This window comes from Coenobita brevimanus, chromosome 46 (assembly GCF_032717465.1).
Source record: "Coenobita brevimanus isolate Jiangsu-jjx chromosome 46, ASM3271746v2, whole genome shotgun sequence".
In the NCBI taxonomy this organism is placed as follows: domain Eukaryota; kingdom Metazoa; phylum Arthropoda; class Malacostraca; order Decapoda; family Coenobitidae; genus Coenobita; species Coenobita brevimanus.
Window position 1 is genome coordinate 55,905,414 of NC_136999.1, and position 17,308 is coordinate 55,922,721.

Here is a 17,308-nt window from a genome sequence, read left to right on the forward strand (position 1 = left end):
AATAAACATCATGAATGGAGTAGTACATGGCAAATGGAATTCAATGTGGACAAGTGTCATGTAATCAAGTTTGGTAAAAGTGGAAAAAGACCTGATTGGGATTATAAGTTAGGAAATAAAACCCTATACACATCAGAAAGAGAGAAAGACCTAGGTGTGATTATCAATAACAGACTATCTCCGGCTGACCACATCAGCGAGAAGGTACGGAACATGTATACACTGCTTGCAAATATGAGAATAGCATTCACATACATAAATGAAGACATGCTAAGAAGGATAATAACATCATTCATTAGACCAACCCTGGAATATGCATCAATAGTCTGGAGTCCTCATCTCAAAAAGCATATAGACAAGATTGAAAAAGTTCAAAGGGCCGCTACAAGATGGATACCAAACTTAAGGGACCTAAGCTACGAAGAAAGACTAAATAAACTGAATCTACCAACACTACAGGAGAGAAGGAAAAGAGGTGACATGATAATGCTATATAAGTGCATATCAGGAAAGGAGAAAATAGACATAAATGATTACTTAACATATGGAGAAGCATCAGCAAGAGGACACTGCAAAAAACTGCAAAAGAAGAGAGGTGATAAAGACGTAAGGAAATTCAGTTACCCAAACAGAGCAATTGATCAATGGAATGCACTACCGAATGAAATAGTGTGTGCCAAAACAATTCACAAATTTAAGGATATGTACGATAAATATGGTCTAAGACACGGGACAATACGAGCTTGACTCATTCCTGTAAAGATACAATTAGGTAAGAACAATTAGGTAAGAACACACACACACACACACACACACACACTTCCCTAAGAGGCCTGTGCTTGTAAAACACACACACACACTTTCCTATGAGGCATGTGCTTGTAAAACACACACACACACACACACACACACACCTATTGTCTGTATTTTTCCAGTAATTTGTCTGGCCAAATTTAGGAATTTTTTTTTGAAAAACAGAGAGATATTCATTAAAACAGTCATAGCAAGATGATGCATGTATATATTTTAAAATAGTTTACTGCCCAGTACTTACAACACTTTTCCACATATAATCGTACTAATTATGTTCTTACAATTGAAACTGTTTGTTCTGTGTGAACAAAGTTTTGCAGGGTTAAAAAATGTCGATTTTTTTACCATTTGATTCATAAATTTTTTTCACCCACACATATTCAAGCTAGTTTAATAGGACTTATACATAATAATCTTTAAAGATTACCCTACCTACCCATATCAATATTTTTTGCAAATATCGCACTCTCTTCCAATAAACTTCAATTATTACATTTTTTTGCAAAACGTCCGAAGTTTGGGCGCTGTCCGAAGTTATGGTGTTTTACGGTACTCAAGATGAATCATGCTTTACCTACAAAATACTAACCTACATTAACTGAATATTTTGTCACATTTAAAAACACATTGCCATTAAGTATAATGTTATTTGAATCCAATTAGTTCTACAGTACAAAACACATTCATTTCTGCCTTCAGTCTACTGCACTACACATAGGCTCATATTTTCGTCTGTTATGGAAGCTCCCTGGCACCTCCTCCTTACCAGTTTCTGTGATTTTTGTATACTATTTAAGCAATCAAGGCCAAGCATAGTCAGTACTGTACCATACAACAGGTGTAATGTTCAAAATAAACTGTTAAGGAAGACGTGGTAAAAAGCCTCCTAAGCTGATGAGATTAAGGTTCCCAATTATTTCACCTGACACTCACATTTCTGGCTGGATCACGGAGAAATGCAAACAACGGCAGCAGCTCACAGTCACAAACCCAGGGGTTGCCCCCAAGGTTAAGTGTGGCGTTGGTTGTATTCAGGAAGTCTAGGACGGACTGATCGAGGGACGTAAATCCGTTTCTTCGCAGATCTAGGGCACGCAGGGACTTGGGTAGAAAGGATTTCTTCAATGAAGTGAGACTGTTGTTGGCAGCAGTCAAGTTGACAAGTGATGTGTACTGCTGTAACCCAGCCAGGCTGCTGATATTGTTATCCTTCAGGTTCATAGTGATAGAAAGGTTGGTACTCAGTTGGTTTGATGTGATGTTTTGCAAGGGTGGTACTGCCTCAAGGTCTCTGTGACTGCAATCCATGACGAACATTTGGTCATGGGGACGTGTGACACAAGAACATGGAGCAATGCAGTTCAAGGCTTGACAGGTAAGGCTATATAGCTCTACAAGCAAAAGTTCTTCTTCCAGACCAGAGTCCCAGGAGCACTTGGCATCCAAGACATCTTTCACAAAATGAGACCGCAATGATGGGAGAGTAGCTTCATGCTGGATGAGTTTAGTGAGATGGTAGAGGTGGCAGTCACATACAAGAGGATTTCCACCTATTTGCACTTGCACCATTTGTCCAGTCCACATTATCCCAAGGTTTCCTAAATCAATTGTTTTTATTCCGTTATTGCGAAGGTCAACAGTCACACCTTCATGTTTGAAGTACAGCTCACTGCCATCTACAAAGTCAATGATGTTGCCACTAAGGTTAATATCAGTCAGTTCAGGGAAGTCTGTGGTAAGAGCCCGGGGCACACTGCTGATCTGGTTATGGTCAAGCATCAGAGTCACAAGATTAGTCTGTGAGGACAGTGAAAAATGTTCTTGAAGTGCAATGTGACTGGACTCAAAGGAGTGGGTGGTGAAGGAGAGGTTGTTATAAGACAGTTTGAGTGTGTCCAGTACTGTTATTGGGTGAGGGAAGGATGACGCTGTAAGGGTTCTCAGGTTATTGTTGCTGAGGTATAACTTCTCCAGAGACTCACAATGTTGGAAGATGTTGCTGGGCAGTTCTAACAGAGTGTTGTTGTGCAGGATGAGGGTGTCCATCTTACGCTGATTATCAAAGCAACCTGGTGGTAGGGCTGCAATCATGTTAGACTGCAAGTCCAGCACTTCTAAATTAACCAGGTCTGAAAAAGTGTCACTGGGGAAGAACTGAAGGCCATTCTTTTTCAGTTTTAGCTTTGTTATGTTATGCATCCCACTAAAAAGTCCTCCTGGAAGCTCAGTTACATGGTTATTATCAAAATAAAACTCCTGCACTTTCTTACTCTCTTTGAAAAGTGCCGGGGGTAAGGCTTTCAATTTATTATAAGTTATATAAAATATTTCTAAACTGGGACAGTTATGAAGAATGTTTTCCGGCAGCTCTTCAATGTTGTTGGAGTTGAGAATAAGTTTACTGAGATTGGAAAGGCTGACAAAGACATTGGGTTCCAGGTGAGAGATACGATTGAATGAGAGTTCCAGTGTGCTCAGTGCTGGAACTTGGGCTAGCACCTGTGGCTGCACCTCTGTTAGCATGTTTTCATACAGACTCAGCTTGGTCAGGCGAGACAGGTTAGTCAGGAGGCCATCAGGCAGTGAGGTTAGGTCATTATGACGAAAAGTTAAGTCTGTCAGATTGGGTGTGTTTGCAAACAGGGTCTCTGGCAACGTACTAAGTTTGTTAAAACTAAAACTGAAGAACTCCAGGTGAGGATTGTCTTCAAAAATATCAGCTGGTAACTCAACAAAGAGGTTCTCCTTAAATTCGAGGTTCTTGAGGGCACTAAGACCATGCAGGTGATCCGAGCGCAGTGTCTCGTTGTGGCGCTGCTGGGCATTGCTGAAGGACAGAGATATTAAACTTTTGGACTCCACACCCATCTCATCAAGAACTTCACTGAAAGGCGTGGCTGGCATTGGACAGTACCGGAACATGACATACCGAACTGCAGGGAAGCTGCAGCCATGTAGCAATGAAGCATTAAGGTGAACAGAGGCAGAGCGGCACTGAATACGTAGCACTGAATTTGGTGAGGTACGATGGTCCAGCACCTCAACTGTGAGCCTGGATTCATCAAAGAAGTTAGGGCAAGTTAACATATTGATGCCGCTAACACATGTGCCACACTGTAGTACTTGCCCAACACAGCCTGGCCCCCACACCCACACCCACAGTGTTGCCACCAACACCACCCACCCCACCATGGCTGCCTCACTGCTGTCAACCACCTCATTTGCCATACCTCATCCTCGCTGCACCAACCAACATCTGCAAAACAACAAACTTCATTACTTCCCTATCCATTCACACAGTCCAGGATTACTGATATTATGGGGTCAAATGATGCAGCTGCACCACAGCCACACAAGATGATTAAATTAACAGGGTAAACATGCAGTCGTTATTGCTGCTTAACCTCAAACTCTCTGGCCAAGCAGACTCGTTGACCACAAGTAAGCAGCTTCTGTGGGGCCCTTCTCCAGGAAAAGTACGGTACAGTAAGAATACATCGTGCAGGGAACCAGCACCCCCTTGTGGTTGACAGCACCTCACCAGGGTCTGATCACAGTCCTATCCCACAGTGAGGTGCAGGGAAATATGAGGGGCTTGATTCCCAGTGGACGCTGTAGCTGCCTCACTATCCTGGGTGCACAGCGCATCCATATGTAGGCTCCTTGTCAGTACCAAATAAAAATCTTGCAATATACAACCACAAATAAACCTCTGACCTACATGATGGCAAGCATCACTACTGTGACTCAGACAGAAGGGCTGGACACACACACGATAATGGTAATAAAAGTAAAAATAACACTAATAATTATACCTGTAATGCAATAAATATTATTTCCCAGGAAACAACTGTGTCACTACAAAACTGACAGAATATATTGTCTATGTTACTGCTAAAGCATTTATGTTGCCTTTAGTCTACCAATGCTTGTACTCTGTAGTATAAACTCTCAAATAAATGCTAATCACGGGTTTATAGTGAACAAAAAATTATGCAATGTACAATCATAATGAAAACTAATGAGAATACCTTGTAATAAACAGCCTACATTGCTACACCATTTACAGTAAATACTGTGAAGTATTATAATTTACCTTGTGTTTATTAGCTTTCCTTATACAGTACATTAAAAAATAAATTAATAAATATGAAGTGGCTGGGGCACATATACAGAAATGAAGGTAGTTTAATACAGGATGTGCCGGAGTGGATTGCTAGAGGAAGAAGAGGTAGAGGTAGGCCGAGGGAAACCTGGTTGAGGACAATGAAAAAAGAAGCAGGAGAGGAGTGTTGGTGGGACCTGAAGGAGATGGCAAGAGACAAATATTGGTGGAGAGAGTTCATTGAGACCCTATGCATCCTGTGGGGTGCCACAGGAAATGACTGACTGATTGATTGAAAATACAGCACAAAAATTCAACAGGTGATATCAACCCCCCCTCCATCATGAAAAATATCTTGGAAAGTTGAGGCTTTTGGAAAGTGAATTTTCTGATTTTACTGTACATTATTAAACCATATACTGCTACAAACCACAGATAATACCAGTGCTTTTTTGTATGGCAGAGTGAATCGAACGTTAAAGTTAACATGGCACAATTTCTATGTACAGTACTAGCTTGAGTAAAAGACACCAGACACAGTGTGTATCAGGTAAATCCACACTATATCAAACCTTGTTAAACTGAATTCTGATTATGTAAACCTCTGACTGGCTGCTGAACTACCGGTACTTTCAAATATATCACACAAAAGGTTGGTATATCATTTTATGTGGCCAACAAACCAAACAAAAGACAAGTACTGTAAAATGTATTTTTTGTTGCTTTTTCTGTTCTGCTGTTTATTACTGACTGAAACCATTTAACATATGGCTACATTATTTATACAGCATCAAGGTATTCACTATTAACCCCCCAAAATATGAAATATTATAAAACTGTGAACACATATACAGTACAGCATTTCCCCCCAAGTAGCCATGACCAAGATTTGTGCAGGCTATAAAAATCCAACCTGGAGTATTGTTCCACTTAATAAAACAGCAGCAATACTGAAGTATCAACTACAGCTTATCATCGGCCTTTCCTCCTATTACCAGTCATTTAATGTATGGAGGATTTAACGTATAATTCCTAAGTGGTACCGTACGTGGTGGCAACCATCATCCACTTATCTGATGTACTGCTACCTAATTCTTCCTTCAGTGACTCTACAGTGAATGACAGGTCTAACGGTTTCCTGTAACCCAGGAAACCATTTACTATGCTAGGTGGCAACCATATAACCAAATGACAGGGTGATGTGGAGCCTATTATGGTGCCCCTTTTAAATGGGTGGAGAGACCCAAATGCGGCGTCCATCCAGAAACCAAACCTCCACACTCTTCCCCACACCTTACTGTAGTGACGTGCTGTCCGCTGCAAGGGAGCACTGGTTCAGTTCATGGAATGACCCTGCTGGGGTGATTGTTTGCCAGCATTTGATGTCTCTTCAGCCAGACAGACTGGGCTTACAGTACTTTACTGCTACCACCGTACTACTATTGCTACTGTATATTTTCTCTAAATACAGAACTATATAAATGTATTTTCTTCCATGTCCTTAACCCTACTGGAATGGAGAAATACGTCTGTGGACTACATACTATCTCAATCAAAAGCTGGCTAACCCGTCCCTGCTGCCTATGACACTGGCAGATTCTACATGAAACATTTCTATGTGCTAGCAGTACGAAGCACAAAAAGAGTGTGAGATGGAATAATAATCTCTAGATGCCTGGGTATGAAGAAGAAATGTGGGAGGCAGGGCGCACTGCCGGCTATGGACAGTCTGTACATTATTGCTTGTGACAGTATGTGTTGTGCTGGCATAACCACAAAGTCAACTGGCATATCCATCAGAACAACAAAAACAACTGGGCCTGTATTAAAACTACCATACTTCTCCGAGTGACCCACATAGGAGTGTGCAAGTCTAGTGGCAATTTAGACCAAAACATGTCCATTTAATTTCATTCCACTCAGGTCTGTTCAAGCCTAAATCCACTCTGACTTTAGTCTATTTGGTCATTTCATGCCATTAACATCCATTCACATTCATTCACGTCAGTTCAGTTCATCGATTCAGGTCAAGTTATGTCCAGTCAGGTTCAGTAAGGCTCACTGAAGTCATTCAGGTTCATTTTTGCATGTCACATCCAATCTCAGGTTTGTTCAAGTTTTTCAGATCTAATTAGGTCCATTCACAGCCTTTGCATCCAACTGTGCCCACACCTTATTAGATCAATTCAGATCCAGCCACAGACATTTCTGTTATCTTACACTCATTCTAGTTAGTCCTGGTTCATTGCAGGCACACTCAGACCCACACAGATCCCATAGCTACATCAGCTTGGGACAATTTCAGGCAATTTGGGTCCTTTCAGGTCACTCTGGTTCAGTGAAATCCAGTTAGGTTAATAAAGATCGCTTCTGGTCACACTTATAATTATGTGCCTATAAATATGTGCAATGGTTTTTAATTAAATAAGGGCTATGACATTTCAAGTCTTTCAGTACTGGGTGGGATGAAGTGGGATAATGGTTGGAGGACCACACAGGGGTAAGTATACCCTGTGAAACTGGGTGTTGTAGGTCAGATGGTAGTCAAGGCATCCATTTTTATGGTCTTCACCAAATCAAAACAGAAATTAATGGCATGAGAGAAGAATAGACAAGATGGGCTGGGATGGTAGTGAGTGATGAGGCATGCCATTGTAAATACAGTACCAGAAGGCCTATACTGTATGTTGAGAAGATTGGTGTTGCTGGTAGGCTGGGAAGGGGCAAGTCCAAGGTGAAGGAGGAAAAAAAATGGGAGGGGTGGGTGGGAGGAGCAGTGATGGTGTTGGGTTGTGGAGTAGGGCTGGACAAGCACACCCAGAAGTTGGATGCTGGGTATGAAATGAGTGGGGTGGATGGGCAGAAATGGGTGGAGTAAGTGGAGATGGTGGTGGGGCAAGACTGGGGTAAGGTGTCTGATGATGATGAGCATTTTAGGTTGGCTGCTTTTGGTGTTCTGGTGGTCAGGGGAAATTAGCATAACCATTAGGATGACAAGATGGCAGGCTAGGGCCCCCCACCTTTGAAGGGGTGTGTGTATATACTAAATATATATATATATATATATATATATATGGAGCCTCTGTGGTACAGTGGTAGAGTGTGCGTTTCACACGCTGGTGAGCACGGATTCACCTCCCGCCAGTTGTAAAAACTTTGGGAAGCGTTCACCATGCCACTTGCTACTATGGCGGACACAAGGGGTGCTGTGGTTGAACCAGTGTCGCATACTAGTATGCTTGCACCCAATCGGCTTAAGGCGGGCAGATTACACTTGGTTCACAGACTACACACACATCCAAAGCCACTACAACACTACAATCACACTTACAAGCACTTCTCACCCTACATACAGTCTCTACCAGACAGCCTAAGCCACTGGGTAGAGATACATTGGCTGTATCGTCCCTGCTTTGGTATGGATAGGCCGGTCCTGCAGTGGACCTCAATGGCTGATGATGATGATGATGATGATGATGATGATATATATATATATATATATACAGGGCTCTTACTGAGTGCTGATGGTTGCGAGCCATTTGGCTCCTAAGATTTCAGATTTACGAGCCAATTTAGCCAAATAAATTTTTAGTAGCCAAACTGACAACGAACCGAAATATTTTACAGGCAATAAATATACTTATTTATTCATTTACACATTGTCTATTTTTAAACATTCACAATGGCGACAAGGAAAGACTTAACAAGCAATCACACTGTTCTTTTTTGTTCGTTTGAGATTTTCTTATTTTGTAGTTTACTGGGTTTTGAAGTGGATGTATTTTCTCCTTGCCAAAAGGCGACTTGCATGTAAAATTTGTTCGCCGAAGGGAAAAAATACTCGTATTTGCGAGCTGTGGCTCGCCAAACAAGAGCCCTATATATAGATACTCTGATTGATAGACATATATATATATATATATAAAGAAATAAAGTTCAGTAAATAAATAAATGGATATACTACAAAAATTACAGTAGCTGGCATCATGCAAGATCTCATGATGGTAGTTAAAATCTTCATATGGACTCCACACCCTGGGTGGGAAGCCCCACATCTAGTACAGACTAGGGCCCCCAAACTGGTTAATCAGACCCTGTTGGTGGTTTAGGCCTATTTGAGACGAGGACAAAATAAGAGAAGAGAGGGAGGAACGGTGTGGGCTGGAACTAGTGAGTGGCAGAGATGGGCTAAGATGGTGCTGAGTGGTGGGGTTGGATGGTACGAGTACATCCAGTGAAGGTGGGCATTGGGCAGGGTGCTGGAAGTTGAAAGGGATTTTTTCCTAATATTTCGATGCTGGGGGACGAAGAGGGAATCAAAGTAGGTGAATAGGAGTGTATAGGATGGTGGGGCAGGGCGGGCATACGACGTCCTGAGGTGGACATTGCAGGCTACATGTCCAAGTTAGAGAGTTCCGATGGTATTTTTCAGGCCTTGCCTCGTTAACAAAAACAGGATGAATGTAAACATGCATCGCTCTCTGGCATCTCACGACTTAAAAGGCGATTTACATGCTACATCATGATTCTGCAGGGGTTACGGCACAAAAGATGAAGGGCCTGTACACTAATGGGTAAGCGACCATCGAAGTAACAATCAAGATTCATATCAGTTCTATGTACGAACAGGCGGGAGTAAAGCGGCAAATAATTAAATGGGATGGGAGAAATGCTGGGGAGAAGAGAAGCGAGAAGAGGAAGGTGGGGAGCGGGAGGGGGGAAGGGAAGGAGGAGGAGAAGAGAGGAGAAGGAGAGGAAGGGGGGAGGAGGAGAGGTGGGTGAAGACGCCTGAGGGGGTGACAAGTAGTCGGGAAATCCAGAGAGCCTCCCATGTGACTTTGTTTACATCCCCCCCCCCCCCCAAAAAAAAAAAAAACGGCCTGCCTCTTCCCCCTCCCCTCCCTTCTCCCTCCCTACCCCAGCCCTACCCTGTCTTTCCCAGGCTTTCGTATTTTATCATCTCCGGTTTTACCTGTTTCTCTTCTTTCCTATTATTCTGTCTCCTCTGCTCTTATCTTGCACACATTTACCCAACACTTACTTTTTCTTTCTCCCTTGAGTTTTGTCTTGCACACAGTTATCCCATCCATCCTTCCTCTCTCTTTTGTACTTTCTGGCTACCCAATCCTTACTATTCTATCTTCTCTTGCTATATTTAACACAGCCAATTACCCCGTTCTTCCCTTTCTCTGTCAGGCTACCCATAGCTTCCTATTATCCTCTCGGGCTCTCGTAGTGCTCTCATGCATTCAGTCACTCCTTTCGTCTTTTTCCTCTTACCCAACACTTTTAAATAACTCTGTTGCCGTGTTCCGCCCTGTCTTATCGATGCTCTTCTTCCTCTGACGCTGTACTGTGACGGAAACACGTGAATTTTCCGCTGAACCGAGATGAGATCATGGCGTGATTAATCCTTTCAACACGATGACGTCTCTTTGTGGTGGCGAGACTAAACCCTTCTATAAGGCGTCTCATTTTTGCCGCCACCAAACAACTTTCTTTTGCTCAGGACTTTTCAAACTGGAGGGGTTAGATATGTTTTCCTGGAACATTGTACGCCTCTTTCTCTCTCTCTCTCTCTCTCTCTCTGTGCGATATATTCTTGCAAAACAAAGACGCTTTTAGTCAGGCTAGGACAGACCCGTTGTATTGTAGCGGTAAATAAAGGCAACAGGCTGCATGATAGTCCCAGTTCCTTATGGATCGTCTTCCTGTCGAGTAAGGAAGCTCCCTAACACCTCTTCCATAGCGATTTATTTTGGGATATGGCTGGTTAATATCCCTTTGTACGTTTTTTTAATGCAGAGTATGGCGATATTGGAAGGTTTTATGCAACAAGCGGACAGGAAAGTGTAATAAGCAAATTAAATCACTTGGGAAAATGTATTAGGGAGCTTCCTTAACCGACGGCAGTAGAATAAACGGTCATCGCGCTGAAGGAGCTAACATCTTGACTCCCAAGCTATTTATTTTAATTAATACACCTTGCTCTCCTCTTCAGTGTTACATAAATAATTCTACTATCACAATACTCTGCATATAATCGTGCAAAATTATATCAAACGGCCATTTCCAAAAATAAATCGCTATGGAAGAGGTGCTAGGGAGTTTAAACAGAAATCTGGCCATGGATGCCTCAAGGGTCACTCACTTCTGCTACATTTTTATCCTCCTACTTCCAAACAATTCTTTTAAATTTTGGAAAATCCTCGTACTGAAGGGTTTAATCGACGAATTTTGTGTAATCCCGACCGTTTGAAAAAAATCCAAGCAATATAAAATGGGCGGGAGTGGGGAAAAAAATCTAGTAATATAAAATGGCCGGGAGTTGGAAAAATATAAAAGAAATGTAAAAAAATATCCAAAAAATATAAAATGGGCGGGAGTTGGAATGAAAAGAAGTGGCTGGCTGGCAACAAAACGTCACGCTAATCTTGTATATCATTCACGGTTATGGAAGCTCCCTAACACCTCTTCCTAAGCGATTTATTTTGCTTATTACACCTTACTATCCTCTTCTGTGCCTAACCAATCCTTCCAATATCGCCATACTCTGCATAAATAACATACAAACGGACATTAGCCATCCATATCCAAAAATAAATCGATATCGAAGAGGCGTTAGGGGGCTTCCTTAACCGACGAGAATAGGAGCCATGATAGCCTACTGCGTGCAAAATAAATCGCTATGGACGGGGTGTTAGGGAGCCTCCTAAGCTGATAATTCGGCTCAGACTGAATGTTTTCCTGAGTTTTGGTGGTTAAGCTACGTAACACCTTTTCCTTAGCGATTTATCTTGAGTATTACACCTACTTATTCTCCATAGTAATATTCAGATTCTTGCAATACAGACATAGCTTGCATAAATAATACACCAAAAAATATTGACGAGGCATATGTGGAAATAAATCGGTAAGAGAAAGGTGCTAAGAGTCTTCCCACCTGATAGGATGATGGTTCCTTGTGTGCAGAAGCCTCACTCTTGTTTATGCCTACTCTGCCGTGTGATAGCCTGGACGTCTTCCCTCACTACCGACTGCCCGTGTGGTGTGGTGTGGTGTGGTGAGGTGCAGTGTGGTGTGGTGTGGTGTGGTGTGGTGTGGTGTGCGGTGAGGTGGGGTAGAATGGGGATCGGGTGTGGTGTGGTGTGGAGTGGTGTGAGACGGGGATGTGGTATGGAGTGGAGTGGTGAGTGCCAGAGTGGGGTGGGGTGGGGTGATGTGGATGGGGGTGGGGTGGAATGCGGTATGGTATGGTATGGTGTGGTGTGGGATATCTATGTATGTACCCTAGTGTAGTGTACTGTAATGTAGTGTGGTGTACTGTAATGTAGTGTGGTGTACTGTAATGTAGTGTAGTGTACTGTAATGTAGTGTGGTGTAGTGTAGTGTAGTGTGGTGGTCACTGTGTTCTGGGAACCTGTCACGCTACGTGCGAAAGTCAGCACAAAGACGCTGCGCTGTGTCGTACTTCAAGGCCAGTATGTGTCGCCTACCAGTATCTTGTCTATAGGGTCGGCTGTAATACACACCGATACTTAAGCATACACAAATTTATTATGTCTCGGAAAACCGTTATAAAGACTTCACCATAACGTATATATTGTACCTCCTCTATGACTGCATAACGACACTACTAAATATGAATCTACATCATCTCGACACTCCTCTTCCCCTCGGCCTTGTGACCAGTGTTATATCAAACGGTCCTCTTCCCCTTTGCCTTAGTTTGTGGCCAGTGTTAACGAGGGAAGGCAGCAGCACAGTACCACCTAACACAAATCACAAGTACATCCTGTGCTATGTTTAGCTGAAGAAAAATTCACACCGTTGCGATATCAACAGTAATTTAACCCTAAAATCAAAGCCGCAGCCGGAAAAAAGAATGTCTGTTGAGTAAGGAAGAGTGGCTGTGCGTGACAGAAATGGGTGGAGAGAAATTGTGAATGAATAAATGATGACGCAGCCCTGTGGGGATATTCTCCCGCATTTGGTCTGATCAGCTATTTCAGGTCAGGTGCGGGTAAGGGGATGAGTCTGTTATGATGTGGCAGGGGTAAACCAGCTCTGCTGTCGGGCCCTGCTGCGGATGTCACTGATTGCATTGCACAGTTGACCCTCGTGCGGTGTGGTGCGGTGAGGATCTGTCCGTTCTCCCCTTTGGGGCTAAGATGCGAATGAATGTGTTTGAATGGATGAGTAAATGGGGCGTGTGTCGTCCTGTCTCCGCTACCTCCCTTTCCTTGGGGGAAGCAGCCTAGGTATATAGATAGACGATGGCTCCCTCCTACAGCCTGAATACGATGCTAGTCATGAAGAAGTGCTATAGAGAGGATACAAGGCCACAGTACTGTCTTTTTGTACCATCGAACTACAAGAAATTAGTTGCAGCAGCACAAAAATATCCGCAGTCACGAAAGACGAATTATAATAACGAAAAGGCGTTAGGGAAAAGATGTAGAGCCACAGCGTTGTCTTACTGCCACTCAGCTAAGAGAAATATACTGCAGAAGGACGAAAACCTATGATAAGGTGGACGAACACTAGCCTACTTCAGCCACACGCGTCGCTACCCTGACGAAAGTGATGCAAGGGAAAATGGTGGTGGAGAGAGACGCCTTCATGTGGTGGCACTGTTATAACGGACTTGCTCCACTGCCCGGTTATACAAACATCCCTCAGTTCCCTTTGTATCCTCCGAAATGAAGACGATGGCCCGTTATACAAACGTCCCTCAACTCCCTCCTGGTCCCCTGAAAGGATGATGGTGGACTGCAGGGGCAGGGGAACTTCAGCCTGTAGTCAATCGGGTTCACGTTCAAAACAGCCTATGCAACTACAAGTACGACGCGCCAAAATCCAAAATAGTGTTAATCAAAACTTTAGCCACTTCACCCCGATGCCGTTCTTTTCGTTATATACTTTTTCTACCTTCATACGAGTTGCCTTTTTGAAATGGTTACGTACAGCCATCGTTTACCCGTTCCACAGCTGGACAAAATCGCGTGCATAAATATATGAAAGAAGATAAATGTCCGTCGATCTTATTTGGGGGTGGGATATTCAAACAGGCTTAAGATCCGAGTCCCTGTGTTTCGGAGGATGAACTAGGGACACGGGCCGACCTTGAATTTACTACGTTCTTCCTTCCTGCACAACGCAAGAGCCTTATGATCATTTTTTTTCTCCCTTGCGTAACTAACATTTTCTCTCTGCAGGGTGAACAAGTGATGTGGGAAGTTCTACAGCCTAATTGTCCATCCTAGATTAAGAAATGACAGTTGACCGTTTGTGTGAATCCGGGCGTGTTCTAGTGAAGGGGTTACGACACTTGATCCATTTTACTCCTGTTGCTCTAACTTGGCCTAAAATTCTCTCTCTCTCTCTCTCTCTCTCTCTCTCTCTCTCTCTCTCGCTTAAATGCTGAGTTGCAACAAGAGATTAACACTACAATACATTGCCAGTCATGATGATGTGTTATGGAAAGGATGCAGTCAGGCTTTTTATTTATTTATTATTATTATCATCATTACTGTCATTATTATTATTATTATTATTATCATTATTATTATTATTATTACTGTTGTTGTTGCTGCTGCTGCTGCTGCTGATGATGATGATGATGATGATGATAAAGATGATGTTCGTGGTGGTGATGACCCTTATTATTTTATATTTTATTGACGACGACGACAACAATGATGATGATGATGGTGATGACGATGACGATTATTATTATTATTACTACTCGCTTAAAGTTTCCGCTCGATGTTAAAAAGGCTGTTGCGGTAACTTCACCTACTGTAAAGGCCGCCGAAGCCGCTCGATTTTAAAAGGCCAGAAATGAGTGGAACCAGTGGCCCGATTGGACTGGAAATTGTTTTATTTTTCAAATTAAAGCATTCTAGCGGTATCTTGCTCTGACAAAAACTGCGCTACAATGCGCCGCTTTGCTGTGTTGCGCTAACAAATGGACAGACCAACAAACATACAGAAAACGGATCATCATCATATACCGGTAGATTATTATTATCATCATTATTATTATTATTATTATTATTATTATTATTATTATTATCTGACACCACACTAAACGAAACTAGCTGCAAAAGATCAAAACTTCTGGACGATAAAAAAATAAAAAAAAAAAAAGCAATATTAATGTCTTGTATTCTTGCTATTTTAAATATGATGCTAGTCACGAAGAAGTGCTATGGAAAGGGTGCACAGCCGTAGCATTAAACTGGCCTAATATTGCTCTCTCCATCTTGAATACTGGCTTGTGCGAATCACCACTGGAATATGATGCTAGTCACGAAGAAGTGCTATGGAAAGGGTGTAGAGCCGTAGCACTGTTCTTTTCTGCCACTGAGCTGCGTGGAATGAACAGCAAAAGGAGAGAGAGAGAGAGAGACAGACAGACAGACAGACACAGACAGAGACGGAGGAGGGGAGGAATCTGGGCCAAGTTAAGGTGAAAAGAGTATACAATAATTACTGAAGGAGTGAGATACAGCCTTCACTAACCCTCCACAAACCAGCGGCTCTTTGAAGCTGGAAGACACAAAAAAAATAATAATAATAATGATAATAACATAAATAAACCAATATCTACAAAATACATTACCACAGCAGTAGGGACGAAGCTTCAGCCACTCCTCAATAACATAATGTCTATCTATCTTGGTATCTATCTTTCTATCTATCTATCCGGTATCTATCTATCTATCCGGTATCTATCGTCGGCATTTTTCATTTCTTTTAAAGGCTCCAACGTACTTGCATGCGTCGGCCTTGGTCACCTAATAGCGACTCTCCATGCTGCTCGATCTCTGGCAGCTTCCCTATTCAGTCCCTTATCCCTGAGGTCACACTTAATGACCTCGTCCCAAGTCTTCTTCGGTCACTTCTAACCTTCTGTACCCCATTATCATCCTCCATCCTCTCCACATACCCAAACCATCTCAGTCTACCTCTCCTCACCACAACACCAATACACTCAAGTCCCATCCCATCCTCTCCACATACCCAAACCATCTCAGTCTACCTCTCCTCACCACAACACCAATACACTCCAGTCCCATCCCATCCTCTCCACATACCCAAACCATCTCAGTCTGCCTCTCCTCACCACAGCACCAATACACTCCAGTCCCATCCTACCTCTCACCTCTTCCATCGTAAACCCAGCCCCCCCCCCCCAGGCCTTGCACGCAGGGACGAAAAGAGAGAGAGAGAGAGAGAGAGAGAGAGAGAGAGAGAGAGAAACTATCTTAGGCATCTATCTATCTCTTGTCTGATGCATTATTCTCGCAAAGAGGCACAGACAAATCGCCTCCATAATCCCTCATCTCATCCTCGGTCTCTCTCTCTCTCTCTCTCCCTCTCTCCTAGTCAGTTTCTCCTTCCCGCCCACTCACAACACCGGACACTTCTTATCATCTAACCAACACACACCAGAAAAGGCCAAAGCCGCTAACAACCCGTGTGTGTGTGTGTGTGTGTGTGTGTGTGTGTGTGTGTGTGTGTGTGTGTGTGTGTGTGTGTGTGTGTGTGTGTGTGTGTGTGTGTGTGTGTGTGTGTGTGTGTGTGTGTGTGTGTGTGTGTGTGTGTGTGTGTGTGTCCAAGTACCGTATGTAGGTATGTAGGTGTATATGTACGTATGTGTGATTATGTATTTATGTGGGTATGTATGAGTGTATGTATGTGTATGCATGATTATGTATGTATGTATGTGTTGCGGTATGTTTGTGTGCATGTACCGGTGTGTGTGTGTGTGTGTGTGTGTGTGTGTGTGTGTGTGTGTGTGTGTGTGTGTGTGTGTGTGTGTGTGTGTGTGTGTGTGTGTGTGTTTTATTTTTACCCCTTCGGTGCCAGGAGGTGTTTTAACATTACAATGCTTTTCCTGGCCGGTTTTCTTCCACTTATAACTCACTATTTGACCTGGCGGGGGGGGGGTTTATGCATCATTCACTAACCCCTTCACTGCCGGGGGGGGGGTCTCTCATGCTGAATAAAATCGTCTGGTGGCAGAAGGAGTCAAGTTATACACGTTCACATTTGCAGGGGTATGTTCCAGAGTGCCACCTTGCTACACCACATCCAGCTTTACAGATTCTTATCCTTCTGAGGCGCTTTTCCACACAGCTCAGTGCCAGAGAGACGATGATACGGCTCTACATTCATACCACAACACTTCTTCGTGACTACCATCGTCTTTCGTGTTCTAGTGTTAATCTGTTCTTCGTGACTGGCATCATATTCTGGTGTTAATCTCTTCTTCGTGACTAGCATATATTCTAGTGTTAATCTAATCGTGACTGGCATCATATTCTGGTGTTAATCTCTTCTTCGTGACTAGCATCGTGTTCTAGTATTAATCTCTTCTTC

The 17,308-nt window shown here is 42.9% G+C and overlaps 1 protein-coding gene across 1 annotated transcript in view; it reads right to left on the reverse strand.

Moving 5' to 3' along the window:
• LOC145398763 (toll-like receptor 6) overlaps window positions 1–17,308 on the reverse strand; it is a 54,116-nt gene that overhangs the window by 23,884 nt on the left and 12,924 nt on the right. Inside the window, exon 2 of the mRNA XM_080271572.1 lies at window positions 1,747–4,069. Within this exon, the coding sequence (XP_080127698.1) occupies window positions 1,747–4,041 (2,295 nt within the window). The 5' untranslated portion in view covers window positions 4,042–4,069. The remainder of the gene's footprint in view (window positions 1–1,746; window positions 4,070–17,308) is intronic.